The sequence below is a fragment of the Clarias gariepinus genome, chromosome 11 (genome assembly GCF_024256425.1).
Source record: "Clarias gariepinus isolate MV-2021 ecotype Netherlands chromosome 11, CGAR_prim_01v2, whole genome shotgun sequence".
Classification (NCBI taxonomy): domain Eukaryota; kingdom Metazoa; phylum Chordata; class Actinopteri; order Siluriformes; family Clariidae; genus Clarias; species Clarias gariepinus.
The window spans coordinates 26,953,092-26,973,291 of NC_071110.1; the positions used below are offsets into that span (position 1 = coordinate 26,953,092).

At 38.5% G+C, this 20,200-nt stretch overlaps 1 protein-coding gene across 7 annotated transcripts in view; it reads left to right on the forward strand.

The window, feature by feature from the left end:
- myo18ab (myosin XVIIIA b) overlaps positions 1-20,200 on the forward strand; it is a 108,230-nt gene that overhangs the window by 70,667 nt on the left and 17,363 nt on the right. For all 7 annotated transcript variants that reach the window (XM_053507700.1, XM_053507701.1, XM_053507704.1 and 4 more), the window contains 12 exons: positions 1,971-2,114; positions 3,465-3,554; positions 3,964-4,083; positions 4,693-4,804; positions 10,186-10,313; positions 10,726-10,880; positions 12,528-12,651; positions 13,438-13,638; positions 13,925-14,035; positions 14,758-14,862; positions 17,478-17,624; positions 17,748-17,861. In XM_053507700.1, the coding sequence (XP_053363675.1) occupies positions 1,971-2,114; positions 3,465-3,554; positions 3,964-4,083; positions 4,693-4,804; positions 10,186-10,313; positions 10,726-10,880; positions 12,528-12,651; positions 13,438-13,638; positions 13,925-14,035; positions 14,758-14,862; positions 17,478-17,624; positions 17,748-17,861 (1,551 nt within the window). The remainder of the gene's footprint in view (positions 1-1,970; positions 2,115-3,464; positions 3,555-3,963; positions 4,084-4,692; positions 4,805-10,185; positions 10,314-10,725; positions 10,881-12,527; positions 12,652-13,437; positions 13,639-13,924; positions 14,036-14,757; positions 14,863-17,477; positions 17,625-17,747; positions 17,862-20,200) is intronic.

A 20,200-nucleotide genomic window follows, 5' to 3' on the forward strand; every position in this document is an offset into this window, starting at 1 on the left:
GGCTTTTTTTTTTTTTTTTTTTTTTTTAGAAAAGGAAGTGTGTGAAAAGCCTAGCGGTGGTGTGAGGTTTATTTGCAGGCTTCAGCTAATTAAACAGTGTGTGTGTTTAGATGTAGGCAGGATAAGGAACACTGCACAAGTGCTGGAATAGTTAGTTTTTCATTAACTCTGTAGGAGACTGGTAAATTAAAGAAGTCTTCCTTCATCGTAAAACAAACAAACAAAAAAACAGGAAACAGCTATAAAGTCCATTTAATTTTCTTGTGCCGTTGGATAGCTTCTTAAGCTTGTATTTAGTCTTGAAGTAGAGATGTTTAAAAAAAAAAGTAGATGGTTTCCTTCTCTTTTAGTGGTGGGGGAAAAAATAGCAATAAATAGTTTTAGTCAGTATTATTCCGGTGAACTTTAAGCTGTGAGTCATGCGACTTGCAACATTTTGATAAAAAAAAACAAAAAAACATCTAAGTTCTAACAGGTTAGGAAGGAAAGAAATCGTACCATACATGTAGTGTCCGTCCTTACAAAAATGTGACCGAGACATCTAGTGATATGTCACAAGTGTGTATGCAAATACAAGCTACCTGCTGCTTCACATTAGACTTCAGATGAGCTCAAGCCCGCGTGTGCAGCGGCTGTTTGAGACCGAACAGATACAATTCTGTTGCGTGTTAAGACTCCTGCTGTGTGACAGATTACCCGAAGGCCATTACCAGCTCTCACAAGCACGGGTTGAATTTTGCCACTCTAATTGGATTTCCATATAATCTGCTCTTATTGAAGATACGCATGTTTCAGGAGCCAGGAAACCTTATAGCAGTTTAAATTAGCTGCCGAGCCGTATTGATGTGCAATTTAATTACCCACAAGGGCTTCGGATCCGTTTCACAGTCCGGCGTCGAGGAACTCTCGCCAAGCAAAGAGGCTTTTTTTTTTGCTTTTTTCTTTTCTATAGTGTGGAGGGGGGCACAGGTCCTGAGCCCAGAGATTTGGACCTTCCTGCACTCGCCTGTTATCTTCCTGTTCCTGCTGTACTGGAGCTTGACCTCGTTCCAAGCCAAAGCTCTATATAATGACATCAAAACATAGAAAAGAACAACTGCGTTAAAATGCTTTAGCATGGTTTTTAACTATCGAGAGGCTCTGTGACAGACATTTAGCAGCGGTGCTAAAATAGTTCACATTTTAATTTTCTCGTATAGGAATCAATTCAAACAAAGGATGTTGGTTATTTAAGGCAATCTTTTTCCTACAGTATGTACTGCATGCTCAGTGCACCAGGGTGAATCTAATCGAGATCTCATGAATTGTTGTCTTTCCTGTAGTGTTTTTCTACTTTCTACAGTAAATTTTTGTTCAATTCTAAGCTACAAAATTTGTCTGAAAGTATGTGGACACCTGAGCATCACTCTCGTATGCTTTTTAAACATTGTATTCCACATTTAGCTCTCTTCTATTGTTATAATAATCACAGCTCTAATGGTGAGAATCTTAATGCTACAGTACACAAAAACATCCCGTCCATTTTAGGCTTCCAACTCGACAATACAAAACAAACTAGTCACATGATCATAGGCACCCAAGGTTCACCCAAAGACCAGCCCTTCTGGTCTGATCCCACTGAAAATCTAATGCAACACCAACCCAACCGTTTAATGTTTATAATGTTATGCTCATGATAATGTTTATATTGTTAATGCTTTTAATGTCATGTCGAATACAGGACATGTTTTACAAGGTCTGATTTCTGTTGCACAGCTGCTTCTTTTCACTATATGATGGAATTATCTTGAATCAGGTAGTATTTTAAAATTAACGAATAGGAATAGCATCTAAACGCAGTGTCTTGTTTATGGTGATAATCCACCTACGCTAGTCTAAGCTTATATTATTTGGGAGTTCAGTTTTTTTTTCTCCTTTTTTCTTTTTTATGTAACAAGTCTGCTCCAACCCCATGTGCTATTGTCTTGCAGATCCAAGACCTGGCCATACGCTGCATCCAGAAGAATATTAAGAAGAACCGTGGCGTGAAGGACTGGCCCTGGTGGAAGGTCTTCACCACAGTGCGGCCTCTCATCCAAGTGCAGCTCAGCGAGGAGCAGATCCGAGGCAAAGATGTATGTCCTCTCCTGCCTCTCCTAATGCTCTCTCTCTCTCTCTCTCTCTCTCTCTCTCTCTCTCTCTCACTCTGTCTTTGGATCGCTTCCTCTTGTCCAATTTTCCTGTCAGTGCCACAGTGGACAGTACGCGCTAAACACTTTTGTTCTAGGTACCGCTCGCGAAATTCTGATGACTAGTAGAACTGTCATTATTTTCAAAGACGCATGAAGTTTATCAGACCTTTCAACAAAGCAAAACTTATGAAAGATGATGTAAGATGGGGAAATTACCTGTCTACAGTCTTTTCAGGCTTTTCAGCTACTATTTGGTAGCTATTTTAGCTGTTTTTTCTTTTTTTTAAAAAACTATTTAAATATACCTTTCTTTATTCTACTATTGTTGTGCATCAGGGCTTTAACAGATTTGCGTATCTGTTTAAATTGCCCCGGATGAGAAATGCATCACAATCATATGCAAATCTAACAAATATTATTGTGTGTATATCTTCATCTCTAGTTCTTTCTCTGTGGATTTGATTTTCTGTTCTCTCCGTTTTGCCGTGTATATATTGTTTTCTCTACGTTATGTGTCTGCCTCCATCTCTCAGGATCCACCTTCCGAACGAGGCCCTCCCCAGACACTTCAAAAGCACTAAATCATCGTGCCGTGTCTAGTTTTGGCATTTGACAGTGGCAGAGCTGCACATAAAGCCTATGTGCACAGTTCCTCTTAGTTGCTCTTTTCTGTTTTCCTGTTGTAATCCCTCCTGAATTCCCCTCAGAATTCATTTAGTCTCAGCCAAAGCACTCGACCTCTCTGATTCTCGCCTCTGCAATGAAAAAAAAACAAACAACATTTTAGCTCGGTGCAACTGTTTGTAGACATATGTGTGTGAATACATTACCTGTGCACTTTTAGCCTGCTGGCTGTTTTTCGGGATGCAAAGTAACACAGGGACTCGTCTTCCTGTGGGATACCGCGGTAAGCGTACAAGTGAGCAGGTGTACACGCGTTTATGTGTTCGGCATGTCCATTCGGCCACGTCCTCCTGAGAATCGTGTTCGAGTATTAATGTGAGAGAGAGAGAGAGAGAGAGAGAAATCAAGACGCTGAATCTAGCTCAGTACTGCTAACTCAGTTCAAACCCTAATCACCTTAACCTTTGACATCTGGGTGAGAAAAGAAGACACGGTATGTATAGATGATGTTGCGTATGCTTTAACATGGATCGTCTCTCTGGCTGAGTGTCATTTCTTTTACCCCTCCATCATTTGAGTTTCTCTGAAGATAATTTCCGATTGTGAGATTTCTGCCTGTATGAGTTCCAACTTTTTTTTTTTTTTGTTGTTTTTTTGTTGTTGTTTTAGGAGGAGATTCAGCAGCTGAAACTGAAAGTGGAGAAAGTAGAGAAGGAGAGAAATGAGTTGCGACTCAACACTGATCGATTAGAGAGCAAGGTGAAGTTCACACACATTTCAACCCCCCCTCCTGGGTTAAAAGTCCACATAATAAAGACTCATGATTTTAATGCATAGGGCAAAAATACAGTATTTAAAAAGAGCTGTCTGTGTTTCTATGAATGATGCTTAATTGAAGAAATCATGATTTAAACAACTGATCACGCACCCCAAAAAAAAGGAATGGGATTGTGTGTAGTTTTTAACACACACACACACAGACACACACACAAGCACACCCACACACAAGCACACCAGCTGTGACCACCACCCATGACATTGCTAAAACTCTTAACAGCTTTGTGTCACATATCTAAGGCGTGAAGTTTTAAAACTGATTCACTACTTGATTTTAGGATCATTCAAGGCAGGGCCACTGAATGACTGTGTGTGTTTGTGTGTGTTTTAGATCACAGAGCTGTCATCGGAGCTGGCCGATGAAAGGAACACGGGCGAGTCTGCCTCTCAGCTGCTCGAGTCCGAGACCTCCGAGAGACTACGGCTGGAGAAGGACTTGAAAGACCTTCAGGTACCCGCAGGACTACTATGACACACACACACACACACACACACACAAACACTTACTTTGGAGGAAAGGTTCAACTGAGCTTGACTTGGGAGTGTTGTAAATGTGCCGAGATAATAAATAGTCATAGTAAGTAATACGATGGTATGTTTACTTCACCCCTCTTTCACACTAGGAAGCTGGAAATGACTTCCAGGTGAAGGTGCAATGAATAATATTGCTATTTTTGTAGGTGTGTGTGTGTGTGTGTCGTCCAGTTGTCTTTAATGTTCAGTTAACAGGGAAATAATACTGTATATACTCTGATTCTGATGGCACTCATCGCCCTGCAGCTGTGACGTCTCTGATGTCGCAAACTTTTAAACATAAGACACGATTTCGCACGCATCACTTGCTAGGGTTGGACAGATGGTGTGTGTGTGTGTGAGAGACAGAGAGAGAGAGAGAGGGGCTCTGTGCTCATCCCTGCAGTGTATGTACAGTACATATGTGTTTTTATTTGTTTGGCCTGTGAGGTACAGAGCTCTTCTTTTAGAACAGATGGTATTTACCAGCAGATCTAAGAGCTTCTGTGTGTGTTTGCGTCTGTGTGTGTGTGTGTACACCCATCAGGCCAAGTATGAGTCTATGAAGAAGCAGATGGAGTCGATGGAGATGGAGGTGATGGAGACTCGGCTCATACACGCCTCCGAGCTTAACGGAGAGATGGATGATGATGACACAGGCAAGTGACGGTGCTTCCTGCTGAAAGCACTCAACGTGATACACACAAAACACACCACATTTTACTGAACTATACGAACAAGTCTTCAACTTTTAGCACGTTTCATATAAACGAGCAGAAATGACACGTGCATGAGTGATAGCTCAAGTCTGAATGTGTGGACGTGTGTGTGTGTGTGTGTGTATACAGTGGAACCTTGGATTACGGGCCTAATTCGTTCCGGAAGCAGGCTCGTATTCCAAAACACTCTTAAACCAAATTTAATTTTCTCATAAGAAATAATAGAAACTCAAATTATTTGTTCCACAGTCCAAAAAAATAAATAAAAATAATAAACACAAAATATAAAAAAAGTATAAATAAATACTGACAGATAAGTGTTTCCGTTTATGCGCGCAGACACTGTGTGTGTGTGTGTGTTTGGGTCTGTCGTTATGTATGCGTGCGTGTAATTTGAGACCGTGCCGGTTCACAAACACACACACCAAAAGGTGAGAGAGAGAGCACACACATAACAACAGATTGAAGGAGAAAACGCGTGCACGGATGTTGATTATACCAGTGAGAGACGCGCACTAAGACCCACAATTCCGCAGCGCAAGAGAAAAAAAAAACTTTGGCTCAGTTGTGATCACGGATGTTGATTATACCAGTGAGAGACGCGCACTAAGACCCACAATTCCGCAGCGCAAGAGAAAAAAAAAACTTTGGCTCAGTTGTGATCACGTGAGGCTCGGCATCAAAACAAAAAGCGCATGCGTGATGATAAAAATAATAATTTTTATTTATATAGCGCCTTTCCAGAGCTCAAGGACACTTTACTATGAGTAGAAAACAGTCAACAAACAGACAAAAAAAAACAAAAACAAAAAAACAAAACAGACACGTGGATTCAGGTGTAACATTCGGAAAACAAGTGAGTTTTGAATAAAGATTTAAATATGGAGATGATGTAAACAGAACGGAGAGAGTGTGGTAGAGTTTTCCAAAGTTTGGGAGCAATAACACGTGATACCCGATACTTAGTGTTCGTAAACCAAGACTTGTTCGTTTTTCAAGTTAAAATTTATTAAAAATCTTTACACGTCTTGCGGAACACTCCATACCGCGTTACTCGCAATACGAGGTTTTACTGTATATATATCTCTCTATATATCTTAATTGTTTTTTTATGCACTTGTCAGCATCACCACAATTAACTCCCCTACAATAATCAACAGCACTTTCATCCATATTGTTTATCTAACACGGTGACACTTCTGGCTCATGTCCTCCATTTAGAACCTTTTAAGTCCTTTTTATATTATTGCTTGGTCATGTGAAAATGGATTCAGGCTTTAAGTCTAAAGATGGATTTTGATAAACATCGATATTGTGTCTGTGTACCAATTTCTCTGTTGATTTGGATGTTGTTCGGGGTCGTTATCTTCAGAGGCGAAGTTTTTTCTCAGCCGAAATAACTCTGTAGTTTGAAGAAAATCACACCGTCGATAATTTAAAAACCTGGACCACTAGGCACAGAACACACAACAAACGATTCAGTGGCATATTTTAATCAGAGCAGAGTTCTGGGCAGTGGCAGCTGGTGCAAAATCTTTTTTGGTGAAGGTGCAAACAAAATTGAAATGAAACTTTAAATAATCGCCTGTAAATAGCCATAAAAAGTGCTGGAAAAGCACCGAGTGTATGCTCGGCAGTGGTCACTTGACTGCTGCTTAATTAGAAGATCAGGTCAAGCTGGTCCAAGCTCTTTAACTTTTTTTTTTCTTTCTTTGTCCGATCGCCTTGTGATAGGGTATTTTAGCAAAGAAATTACAGAATTTTTGTCTCATATTTATCTGGCTTTCATGTCAATCACTAATCAATACATTAACTACCAATCTGCTGACCGTTAATTAGACTCGTTGAGAATGGTCCAATCACATGAGCCCAAATATTATAAAACAATGTTGAATAAAATTGGGAGGGTTCAGGGCGCACAGTGCTGCACCCCAAGGATGATTTAAAAAATAACAATTAGAGCTCAGCCTCAAATCACAAGCTTTTCAAAAATTTACGTGCCTACATGGACACTCGTTTGTCCGGCATGTACACGAACACAAACGAACGTAATACAGTTTAGATTAAAATTTTTGTTTTTTTATTGTAAATAAATTCTATTGAGAAATACAGCAGAATATTGTTGACTTAATGATTTTATTTTATTATAAAAATAAATGATTATTATGTTAAATCATCACATAAAGTAGCATTCTTCTAACTTTAACTGTCTGCCTAACTTTAAGGGGGTGGTGCCCCAGCGCTCCTTATTGACCGGCTGCCACTGGTTCTGGGATGAGCTGGAGAGTAATACTGCAGAGCCAAGTGGAGTCAGTGTCACCAGCATGAATTTTTCAGCTCTTATGATGTCACTATATGCATAAACACCTTGTACAAACATTTTTCGCCCATCCTCATAAAAGCTTCCAATCACTCAGGAGTCGACAAAGTGAAGAGCAGCATGTGTTTCCTGAGTTTAGAGCTGAGGCTGCGGTTCCCATCTGCCGTGTGACTATGTTTAGCACTCAGGGGATTTTAAGAGACTTAAAAAAAAAATCTGCGAGTCCGTGCCTGACTGCAACTTCAGAATGGCTGGGTTAGAGTCCGGATTTAGGTGGGCCTCCCGGTCTCGGGTTTGTGACCTCCCGACAAATGACAAAGTAATCTGCCGGATCAGGTGCAGCTTTAAACCAGCCGCTGCACTGATGTCTAGAGCGTGTGTCAGTTCATAAACAGCTTATGTAAAGTGTAGCCCTCCTGCATGTTGTGTCTGTCCTTTTAGATGGCACTAAGAAAGTATTAGCTGACCTCTAAAAGGTCTGTGACCTTCATTTACTGAAATGAAAAGACAGGTTCTGATAAATTATCGTATAATGGATGTATCAAGATAGATGATACTCGAGGTGAAAGATGGGCTAAAAATGTATTCCTTTTCCCTGCAGTTCCTCTCTGGTACTTAAAAAAAATTAATTCCTAGAGCTTATATAGCTATGTCACATCGCCACATGATTTTTCTTCTTTTTTTTTTTTGCTACCTATATCTTGCCAGTTGTACTCGCACATCAGCCTGCCTAGTGACGAGTTCTGCTCTGTTTAAGCTATAATTCGCCTAGACATCCCTTTTAAACAACATTATGCGTCAAAGTCCATATGTGATATTCCTAAATTACTTTCCATTTCTATAGAGGATTTAAGGATTATAATATAAATGTGAATGTAATTGTAGCCCACCTTCTCCCTGTGACCAGTGACAGACAACCATATGTTTATAATGTTAATTCTAACACCAAAGAGTAACCTTCGTTATAATTCATTAAACAGCCAACATGTCTGACATGCTTACTATGTCTGAAAATAACCATGTTTAAAACTTTTTATTTATTTTAACATATAGTCCATAAATTTTGGAATGATATGTGTCACAAATTTTGGGCATTTGTTCTCTGTACTTCACCACATGGGAATTTGAAATAAAACATTCGAGATAGCAGTGCGGCATCAACCATTCAGGAATTACAGCTATTTTCATACAAACACATCACTTTTAGTAATAAATAATACCTGACTGAATAAAATCTAGAACCTTTGTTTGTGACCAAATTCTGAGTTTCCTCCCCTGGAGATACTTTGCCAGGCCTTCAGCTTTCCCCTCGGCCATTGTGTACAAAGTTAACGCTTCTTTAAATGCTCTTCTTCTCATTATGCACGTCGCACAAATCCATAAGAGCACAAGCTCTTTCTGCTAATTTAAGTCTTAAAAGACGGTGGCAAAGGTTCAAACATTTACATCAGACATAGAGAACAGATTTTTAAAAACTGTTTCTGATTTCTTAAGGGAAAGTTTTGATATTTAATATGTGGATGAAGCTCTTCATATCAAGAGTGTTAACGAGATACAAAGATTACATCGGCAATGTATTTATCTGAAATTCCTTTCACGTCAGAGTAATCAAAACTATATCTCATTTTTTTCATCCCGTAGAATGTGACAGTTCACCACATAGCAAGTCTATGAGAGTCTCCAAGTGCATTATTGTGTGGTACTGCGTAAACACATAGTGCTGTGGTAGTGGATAATAAAAGCCAAATAATTATTTATGACGTTATTTTCATAAATGTTTATGTAACAATACGATAGCGGTCTCACTGTTGGGGATATACCTCCAAGCTTGTGCTGTCATTCATGGAAATTGCAATGAAACAAACCAGAGAACAAATTTAATATTGAACACACTCCAGGTGTTGTGCCACAAACCAATCTGACGTTGGTGTAAAATTGCTTAATGCTCTTTATATTATATTAGGGGTTTATATAAATCTGTCAAAGCTAATAAATGTCTAGGCAGAAATCTTTGATCTTTCTCTTTTTTTATTTATTTTTTTAACCGTACGATAAGTAAATGTAATGACTAAATTATGCTAAGCTTCGAGATGTGCATATCGATCACCGGATGAATCAATTTCTGATGCACCATTTCTTTGATGCATCTGAAACTCTGCAATCCGCAAAACACAAAAACTAACAGCATTAAAACAAACAGGATCTGTGAGGAAATGGACAGCTGCAGATGTTTTGTATGTGCAGCTGTTCCGCAACAAGTAATATTTCAAGCCAAATACTGTACATCTGTTGTCTTTTATGTTTTTTTTATAAAAAAAAAAAAAAAAAGTTAACTGTGATTTGAGTGTCACTGTGATTTGTCATGACCTTCATGAAAATTGAAAGCACGGGTTAATCTTGGGCAACGATCGTATCTGGTAAAAAAAACAAAACCTTTTTTACGGTGTAAGTGTGATCCACTATACAGTTTCATACCCTCTCGACAGAAAACTGTAAAGTCTCCTACTAAACATTGTAGTACATTTCCAGCTCATCAATAGTGGTCTTTTATTTTCCCCCTCATCATCTATAAAATATTTTCACAACAGATAGCTTAGTTAATTACTATGTAAAAAATATAATAAAGCATGGTTTTGTTAGGAAAAATGGTGTTGGTGTTGTTCCTCTCTTACCACACAATGTTTATCCTTTTACATTCAGAAAAATGATAGAAAACGTAAAACTCTGTTTTTTATTAAACCCTAACACTGAAAGTTTTTTTTCCAAAAATGTTTATACACATTATTTCACAAAAAGTGACATGATATAAAATTTCTCCACAGTTGTTGAATTCAATCGTGCACACACACACACACACACAATGACTGTTGCTCTGTTCGTTCACTTCATCACTTTCTGACCAATTAAATCCGATTGTGGACGTTCGAGAGGAGAATAGTTTGAGCCAAATAAAAAAAATATATATAAATGTGTGTGTATTATATATTGTGGGCTTGTTTAGGAGGAGAGTGGAGACTAAAGTATGAGCGAGCGGTCCGAGAGATCGAGTTCACTAAGAAGAGACTGCAGCAAGAGTTTGACGACAAGCTGGAAGTTGAGCAGCAGAACAAGAGGCAGCTCGAACGACGGGTAAGCTAATATCGTGTGAGAAAACTGACTTTTAATGACTTGATGGGTATGACACACCGGCTACACAGTACACATCATAATTACTTAGGTAGGCAGATATGACACCTGTCTTCACACATGCACACCTTTATGTGCAGTTCCCTCGTGCACTTTCTTAACACTGCTGACAATAATATAAGCAGAAGAAAGCTTAGATCATGCTCAAAGTTTATAGTCTCTATGAATTTATGCTGCTCTTTACTGTGAGTGAAGCATGACAGGGTGCCACACTGATTAAATCCGGATAAAACACTCACTTCAGAACCTGCTCTGTTTTTTCTTAAACCAAACCGCACTGAGACTATTGGCAAACTGTCCGAAAAGGCTCTGAATGTTTTGTTTGTGTGTGTGTGTGTACGTACGTGTCCGTTAGCTGACAGACGTGCAGGCAGACAACGAGGAGGTGCAGCGTGTGGCGCAGCAGCTTAAGAAGAAATGCCAGAAGCTGACAGCCGAGCTGCAGGACACCAAACTTCACCTCGAAGGCCAGCAAAGTCGCAACCACGAGCTGGAAAAGAAGCAGAGGAAGTAAGTCTGGAAGCGTTAACAGGTCTCCCAGATTCTCTCAGCAGTTAAACATAACCTGGGCTAAAAGGAAGTGTCGATCACAGCGTAGGGAGGCCTGGACAGAGTATCAGTGGAAAAGTACAGTAGCAACGAAGAACATTACATTGAAATGGATTTTTATACATACAGTAAGGTCCATAGATATTGAAATAAATATAAGTGTTTTTTTTGGCATTTGGTCTCCACATGCAACTGCTGGTCAGCCATTTGTTTCATTATTTATGAGCTGCAATTTTGCCAAATGTTAAAAAATGTATCTTTGTTCCACAATTGTTGGACCCGACCTCATGTTTATAGCAGTTCAAGTGTAAACATATTAAAAATGATCATGTCTAATGTAAACCTTTAAACGACTTGGCAGTTATCCACTAACTACAACTCACAGATTTATTGATATCGAGGACATTATGACTATTGGCACTGGCCATTGAGAATCCTGAAGGAGACACTGTGAGAATGTTGCGTCCTGCCGGCAGTAAGAGCTGTAAGAGTATCTGGCACTGTGCCTCTTGTTTTCTCACAAAAAAAAAAGCACAATTCCTAAATCTAAATCACTTCCAAGCTCAGTGTCGCCTCGTGAACCCTTAAAAAAAAAAAAAAAAATTACGAAATGCACAGTGGCTGATAGACATCATGAAGTCTGTCATCTGCAGAAAGTGAAAGTGGGCGAGCTTGAGTTGATTTACGCTTTACTGCTAGTTGAAGCATCTCCTGGTTCTTAAATTAACAAATGTCGTCACCTCACTTGGGGCACACAAGAGCTCCAGCGTAGCCACGTTGAGCTGCCGATACTTATGCACGCCACTCTTTATTAATGTCTATCAAAGTAACAAAGCCTGGCCCTCTGGGTTTAAACTGTCATGTCATTGAATAAAATAAAATAAAAAAAAAACTGACAAACTAATTGCTTGTGACAGACAACTGACACTAAAGGCAATGCACATAAATGATCTTAAATGATTCCAAGTGGCATATTTATACAGAAAGTGTAGTGGTTTTATAGCAATGGGAACAACTGGGATCACATCATAATTGGTGCTGAAAGCCATCAACATAATTATAACTGTTGTAAGAAAAAGATCAAAGCCAAAATGTAGTTAGCACTGTGTTACTCGTGGCTTAAATTATTTTAATTAACAGATATAAGCCCAGTATTACAACTTTAATCCTGAATTTCTTTACGTTTTATATTGTTAATTTATAATTATAATTATAATAATAATACTAATAATAATGCATTTTATTTATATAGGCGCCTTTTTGGTCACCCAAGGTCGCCTTCCAGATCAAACCAAGGATAAACACAATAACAATTGTTATCACTAACATAGATAACTTTGAGTAGTAAGTGAGTAAAACAAAAATAAATGAAACAAGAGACTGTGTCATAATTTAAATGATTTAAAAACAAATGACGTTTCAAAATAGAAATTTAAATGAGTCTTAAGTTGATTTGGTTGGAGAATCTATTGATGATGAATTATATGTTAATTATATGTTATTGATATTAAAGGCTCAGTATTCTTCATATTCTTTGATTTATGGTGAAGGACAGAAAGTAAAAAAAATCGTGTGTGTGTGTGTGTGTGTGTGTGTGTGTGTGTGCAGGTTTGACTCTGAGCAGAGTCAGGCCCAGGAGGAGGTGCAGAAAGAGAGAAGTCAGCGTGAGAAGCTGAGCCGGGAGAAAGACGTACTGTCTGGAGAAGTGTTTAGCCTCCGACAGCAACTGGAGGTCAGCTGATTCGCACTTACTCATCCTCTGCTTTCACATCTTTTAAGAAACAGTACATAGTTATTACATCCGGCATTATGTTCAGGTTACGCTATGTAACAACATGCTGCATTAGTTGACAAAAAAAAAAATGCATTTATATCCTGTAAGTAATACAAGTTAGCATATATATATATATATATATATATATATATATATATATATATATATATATATATAAGGTATTTTTTGTTTAAATCAAGTACACCAGCATTAAATAGTGTAGTTTATTAACTGCCTTCTTAAAAAAATATATACTGTACTATATTTTAAAAACGTACTGGATGTGTGAATTTACCAGCAGCATGTTAATCAATTTGTTTATTCATATTACGTTTTATTATGCCTCTGCCACTGTTTTTTTGTTCTTGCTATTCTTGCAAAGGTTTTGCTTTGCTTGCTTAGAAATAATTACAGTTTGGCATTGATTCAAACATGATCAAGGCATATTTTAAGGGTATATTTAGAGTTCTACATATAATCATTGATGATTTGGACATCGGTTAATACGGTAGCTAGTTATTTGGCTAAATAGATTTTATTAAAGAAACCTGCATAAACCACATGCTCACGGTGTATTTATACTGAAGTTCATAGTTAACTGCATGTCAGAGAAGGGATCCTTAAATGTTAAGTAATTACACAGTGCAGCATCGAGGACTGTAAGGTGTTTGTGTGTCTGCGTGTGGAATCGAGTGCAGATCACAACGAGAGCTCCAATAATAAACTGTTTATGTTTTCACTCAGGACAAAGATCTAGAGATGTGCGCACTCAACGTGAAGCTGGAGCAGATGGAGGCCGAGCTGCAGGATCTGAACTCTCAGGAATCGAAGGACGAAGCGTCGCTAGCCAAGGTTAAAAAGCAGCTTCGGGACTTGGAGGCAAAAGTCAAAGACCAAGAGGAGGAGCTTGACGAGCAAGCAGGCACTATTCAAATGTTGGAGCAGGTACACAAACAAACACAAAAGTGGAGGCTCCCCGAAGTTAAATAGCTTCATTTACCTGGGACTCATGTCAAGAACGCAACTCATGTGTAATGTATTCATTCCTTCGATAATGCCAAGTCGTCACGCATAATTACCACATGACACGCACATTTGCACATTCATCCAGACGGTGCACACTCATCATTTCTTTGCTTGGCTTAGTTCATACTGTTGTTTGGCGTAAACACATGCTGTAGGAGTGTGTGGATTGGCTCGCACTGAATTTACACTGCGTGTGCTCATGCAGGCCAAGCTACGTCTGGAGATGGAGACGGAGAGGCTGAGACAAACGCACTCCAAAGAGATCGAGAGCAAAGACGACGAGGTGGAGGAGATCAGACAGTCATGTAGTAAGAAGGTACGACGGTTTCCTTCTTCATGGAGGTACTGTATCTCAACTCTTGGTTTCAGATGAGTGGAAGAGCCTTAGCATGCTGCTTGACTCAGTTATGCACACCATCACTAAAAGTGCTTCGGGTTTCCTGATAAATGGCCATGCACGGTAGCTAAATTGGCTCTAAAGGAAAAAGAAAAAACAGTAATGCTTTCATGAAAAGTGAGTACTGTAAAGTGAGTTGTCGTCTGTAATGTGATGACTAATAAGTACATGCTTCATGGTAATAGCCAGGTTATCTCTGGGTCAAAACACTACGGATGATTTATGCTGATGTTCCAAAAACAGCTATTGTTCTTGAGCTGCCGCTAGGAGATTATTGCACTTTTCTACTTACTGTCCACTTCTATAGCATGTCTAACCTGATGGACAAACCTTTTTACAGAATGGTAGTACCTTCCAATGGGAATTTAGCAAGAAATCAATACGAACCATGTGCTATTAGCCTCACAGGCATCAAATCAAATCCTCCCCTCAATCATCATCTGTTAAAAACACACTTAGATTGGGTCACTGCCAAACACTGTCCTATCTATCGTTCAGCGTAAAGTACGCTGAAAACATTCTCAGCTAATCAATAATCATGATTATGAATGTTTACAGATATTCCCCTTTTAAATTGTATTTTCTATTATAAGGCATTCTGATTGTTCTTGTTTTGTTTTGGGTTTTGTTTGTGTGTGTAGCTGAAGCAGATGGAGGTCCAGTTAGAGGAGGAGTACGAAGATAAACAGAAGGTCCTTAGGGAGAGGAGAGAGCTAGAGGCTAAGCTGCTGACCGCTCAAGACCAGGTATATACTGTAGTAACAGCACATACAAACTTTTATTCCATTCTTCTTTCTTTATCTCCCTTCCTGTAGAATACCAATGCACATGCTCACACCGTTGAGATCCATGGTTTACATACTGTACATTTAAACATTAGGATTAACTCTAGGTCTTAGGTCTGTTAAGATCAATACTTTTATTTTGAGAATGTGAAATGTCAGAATGATACTAGAGAGAAAGATTTATTTTATCACATTCCCAGTGGGGTCAGAAGTTAAAAATAGTATTTGGTAATATTGCCCTTAAATTGTTTAACTTGGCTTGAATGTTTTGTGTAGCCCTTTACAAGCTTCTTAAAATATGTTACTAGAGTTTTTTTTAATCCAGTCCTGAAGAAGAACTGGTGTAATTAAGTCAGGTTTGTGGACCTTTTTGCTCAAATTGTCTATTGTACTGAGGTCAGGGCCACTCCATTATCTCGACTTTATTGTCTTTAAGCCATTTCAAGTCAAGTCAAGTCGCTTTTATTGTCACATCACGTGTGAACGTGAGTGAAAATCTTACGTGCAAGCTACACAAGCAATAGTGGTGTACAATTATAAGAATAAATATGCATATGGATAATACAGTAGTAAAATATTGTGCAAGTGTTATTAAAAAATATATATATATAATTAAAAAAAAAAGTGAGCATAAGTATACACATATACACATACAGAATATACACACATATACACGTCTATATATATATAAACATACATATATATACATATATCTACATATGCACATACACACATATGCATACATGTATATCCGGTCCCGAACCAGCAGGCTGAGGGACAGCTTCTATCATCAGGCCATCAAAATACTGAACACTGACCAATAGGTCTCCACTGACACTACACTGTCACTTTCACAATGTCACTTTATAGTCACTAAGCCACTTTATGCAGTCCATACTGCACATAATTGCCTTTTTGTACATTTTGCCACAACTTTGAAAGTATGCTTGGGCTTATTGTACTTTTAAAGAACCAATTGCCAGATTTTAATTTCCTGACTGATTTCTCATGATGTTGCCTCAATTTATTCACATAACCTTCCTTCTTCATGATGCTATCTGCAGTTTTTTTTGTGAAGTGCATCAGTCTTGCCTCCTTTTTTTCCTCCAGATCTATCGATGGTCATTATGGCCAAACATTTCCATTTTTGTTTAATCAGACTAGAGGACATTTCTGTAAAAAGTAAGATCTTTTTGTTTCCACACGTAGCTGCAACCCAAAGTCAGGCTTTTTATGTCAGTATTGGAGAAGTGACTTCTTCCTTGCTGAGCAGCCTTTCAGGTTTACGTCGATATCGGTCTCGTTTTACTGTGGACATAGATACTTCTGTACCCGTTTTCTCCACAAAGTCCTTTGATGTTGTCCTGTGATGTCTGTATGGTCCCATGGTATGCTGTTTCTGCAGATAAACGCAGTACCTTTTCATCATTTTGCAAATAGTTCCCAATGATGATCCAGACTTGTGGAAGATGATCCACAATTTTTTTTCCTGAGATCTTGACTTTTTAGATTTATTTAGATTTTCCCATACTGTCAAACAAAGAGGCACAGAATTTTAAGGTAGGCTTTAAAGTACTTCCACACATACCTGCAATTGACTCAAATGATGGCAATTATCCCATCAAAAGCTTCTAAAGCCATGATATAATTTTCTTGAATTTTTCAAGCTGTTTAAAGGCCTGGTCAAAGGAGTGTATGTAAACTTCTGATATAGTGGAATTGTGATAAAGTAAATTATAATTAAAATGAATATATCTTTAAATAGTTGTTGGAAGAAAATACTCATTTCATGCACAAAGTTGGATGTTCTAAAGACTTGCCAAATGCAGGTTGTCCCTGTCCAGATACGAACAGACTGCAATTTTATGAACATTTCGAAAAATCACACATACAAGAAATAGACACTGCTGTGCACCAGATACCAATATTTATAATTATTTACAATATTTTCAGTGTGTGAGCGAATGTATAAAATGTCTAAAGTCCGAAATGGCTGTCCTGTAAAGCTGTCCTGATGGTAAACAATCCCAATTTCCTTAACAACATCCTACAATCCTCAATGAAACAATTTACAGTCCAATACAGTGTAAAACAGCTCTGAGACAAAATGGTGTCTGGGAAGTCTCTTGTGATTTAAAGGTGCAGAGACAACACCGTGAGATTAAGCACTCCATTGATGCAATTGCGTTTTTAGGCTACATGATAGCAATATGGGAAAAGGGGTAATTGCGTTTTTAGGCTACATGATAGCAGTATGGGAAAAGGGGATAAAGATTTAGTCAAGTGGGGTCAAAGACTCGCTTTTTTCAGACTTAAGAACAAATCTGACTTACGAACATGCTCCCGGAACGGAACTCGTTCGTAAGTCAGTATCGATTGTTAACATGAAATCTGTGGAGTGCTTAAAAAGGCAAGGTTTTAATGACTTCAACATAAGTGTACGTAAACTTACAACATTTGTATGTGCATATTTTGTGAATTTTGGTCCTATACCTGCTCTTTATTTTGCTCGTCCTAGACTTTATATACTGTACGTGCTGTGTGAAGCAGAATAAATGTTGTGTTCTGCATCCCAGGTTAGCCACAGAGATGTGGAGACAGAAAAGCGCCTCAGGAAAGACCTGAAGCGCACCAAAGCCCTTCTTGCTGATGCTCAGATCATGCTGGACCACCTGAAGAACAACGCACCTAGCAAGAGGGAGATTGCCCAGCTGAAAAACCAGGTGCCATAATGTCCCTTAATCAGCTCAATGTAGCAGGTGGCATCCAGTGCTACAGTATAGGTTCCTGGAGTGACACTGTAATGTGTGTGTGTGTGTGTGTGTGTGTGTGTGTGTGTGTTCCAGCTGGAGGAGTCAGAGTTCACCTGTGCTGCTGCAGTCAAGGCCCGCAAGGCTATGGAGGTGGAAATCGAGGACCTTCATGTTCAGATGGATGACATCTCCAAAGCCAAGCAGGCTGTAAGTGTGGGCAAATGAGGGATACTTAATAGTTTTAGAGTATCTCACAGTTATAAGATTTAAGTATGTTAAATGTGTTAAGTTTTACCAGAACCTCCAAAGAAAGCAAGAAGTTTTTGAGAAGCTCCAGCTCTTTTTAAATACGCTGGGGGGAAAAAAGCCTAGGTTTAAAAAATGTAGGTTAAAAAATATCACATCAATAGGGGAACAGTTAGGGCTTCTAAAAGTATATTAATTATGTGAGATAAAATAAGCTAAAATTCATGTTTTGAAAGTGAAGCAGCAGAGAAAACCTCTCACAAGTACAGGAAATCGTCAGTGCCGGTAAGGACATCACTTCAATAATTTACAGCAGGAAAATGATTCCTGCCCATAGAGGCATGTTTCTGATTCCTTCTCCAATTTGAACAAGACACATCACCCTGAAATACATTACGGTTTAATAACGCTGTCATGAGCCGCTCCTTCTGCAGCCTGAAAAGGAGGATTTATAATTGAGTTCACACAGCAGCAGGTTGGGGGGGAAAAAAACAGATATTGGAAGAGAGATGAATGGTTGTGATTTTACACACGTCGTTTTGGTGCCCTATCTTTATTATTCTGTTTTCCGTTTACAGCTCCTACAGAGCGAGAAACCGTCTGATTGGGTGTCAAATTGAGTCGTTTTTATCTGTAAAAACAGCACAGTCGAGTGTGGTAACATGGAGTGTTTCACTGTGGCATATGCGCCGTATCCTGAACTGTTTTGTGGCAGTGTTCGGATTATATCAGATTCACCTAGTATATATTCTAGGCTTTGGAGTGAAATGATGACATCTAAAGATTCATGTAAAACAGCATGGTTAGGATCAGTATTTATTCTATTTTAATAGCGTATAAAATTCAAATTCAAATTTTATTTGTCACATACACAAACATACACAGTACGAAATGTAGTGAAATGCATTATACGACTGCCATTGACCCTAAAAGAGAGTTAAATTTTACAAATAAGAAATAAATATGAATAAAAGAAATACGATAGAAATTAAATTAAATTATATAGAATTTTACTATATCACTCTGTCTGTATTTGATATATTATATAGAGTTTTACTATATCATATATCATATATCATTTACTATATTATATAGAGTTTTACTATATCACTCTGTCTGTATTTGATTTCTATACAATTATATTGTATAGAAATCAAATACAGACAGAGTGATATAGTAAAACACCTCTGAGATAAATTGGTCAGCTAGACTTAGGCAAAGCTCAGTGAGCTAACAGATCCAGTATACCGATCCTTTACTGTCTCCAGTTACCTTTTAATTTCAACGTTCCCGCATGGTGATAAGCAGTCTGTCTAATACGCGCGTGATTCTTTCTGCAGTACATCTTTCATGGCCCATCAGAGATTTGTTTTGTCAAACTCGAGGAATTACACATTGCCCAGATATGTTTGGAAATCAGCAGTTTCTCAGACAGTGTGTACTAGGGGTGAGAACTGAATGAAGAGAAGGAGCCTGTACGCCGAGTCATGCTCGTCAGATCAGGCAGAGGAAATGGATGCGAAGGATCACTGGAAAAGCTTAAGAGACGCTCAATTGTCGGCACCGCCGTTTTGTCTGGGTATTGATGTTTAAAAATAAGTTAAAGAGCCTTTTTGTACGCCGTTAACTTATCTTGTTTTCCAGCCATTTCCATTTGACAAGAGGATTATATGTTGCATCCAGACACGGGAGGAATTTAGAAATGACAGGCAGATTGAATAGCTCCCTACTGATGGTGCTCACTGTGATTTATGATTCATTCTCCTGCGTGCTCAAAGCGCTTTTGTACTTTTATAAATGTTTACCGCTGTTATATTTTTCTCGGCAAAGGAAGCGCCGTCGTGGAATTCTTCTGAAATCGCGGATGTCTGACTAGTTGATTTGTAATTAACCAAGCACAAGTTTTACCGTCCGTTTTACCGCGTGTAAAACCGCAATTAGCACACACATCGACAGTTAAACTGTAACGATGAAGCCTCGTATTTTTGGGCCGCTTGACTGAAAGGGAAAACGATTCGGGCCATTAGCAATCTCTGTCGTTTTTTTTTTTTGGTAACATGCGAGTAAGATGGAAAGCTCTACAGCGACACTAGCTCTAAACTCCATTTCATTTCCCACTTCTCTGTTAATGAATTCATTCGCTTTCTCTGATATTCACATTTTCATGCCCTATTAATAAGCCCCGCTCTTATTCTTTCCGGGATTGCTTTACTGTATTGTAAAAGTAATTATTATTGAATGGAATTAAAGCCTCTGACACTCCCAGAGAAAGCAGGTACCAGCTTTTAGCTACTAGTAGT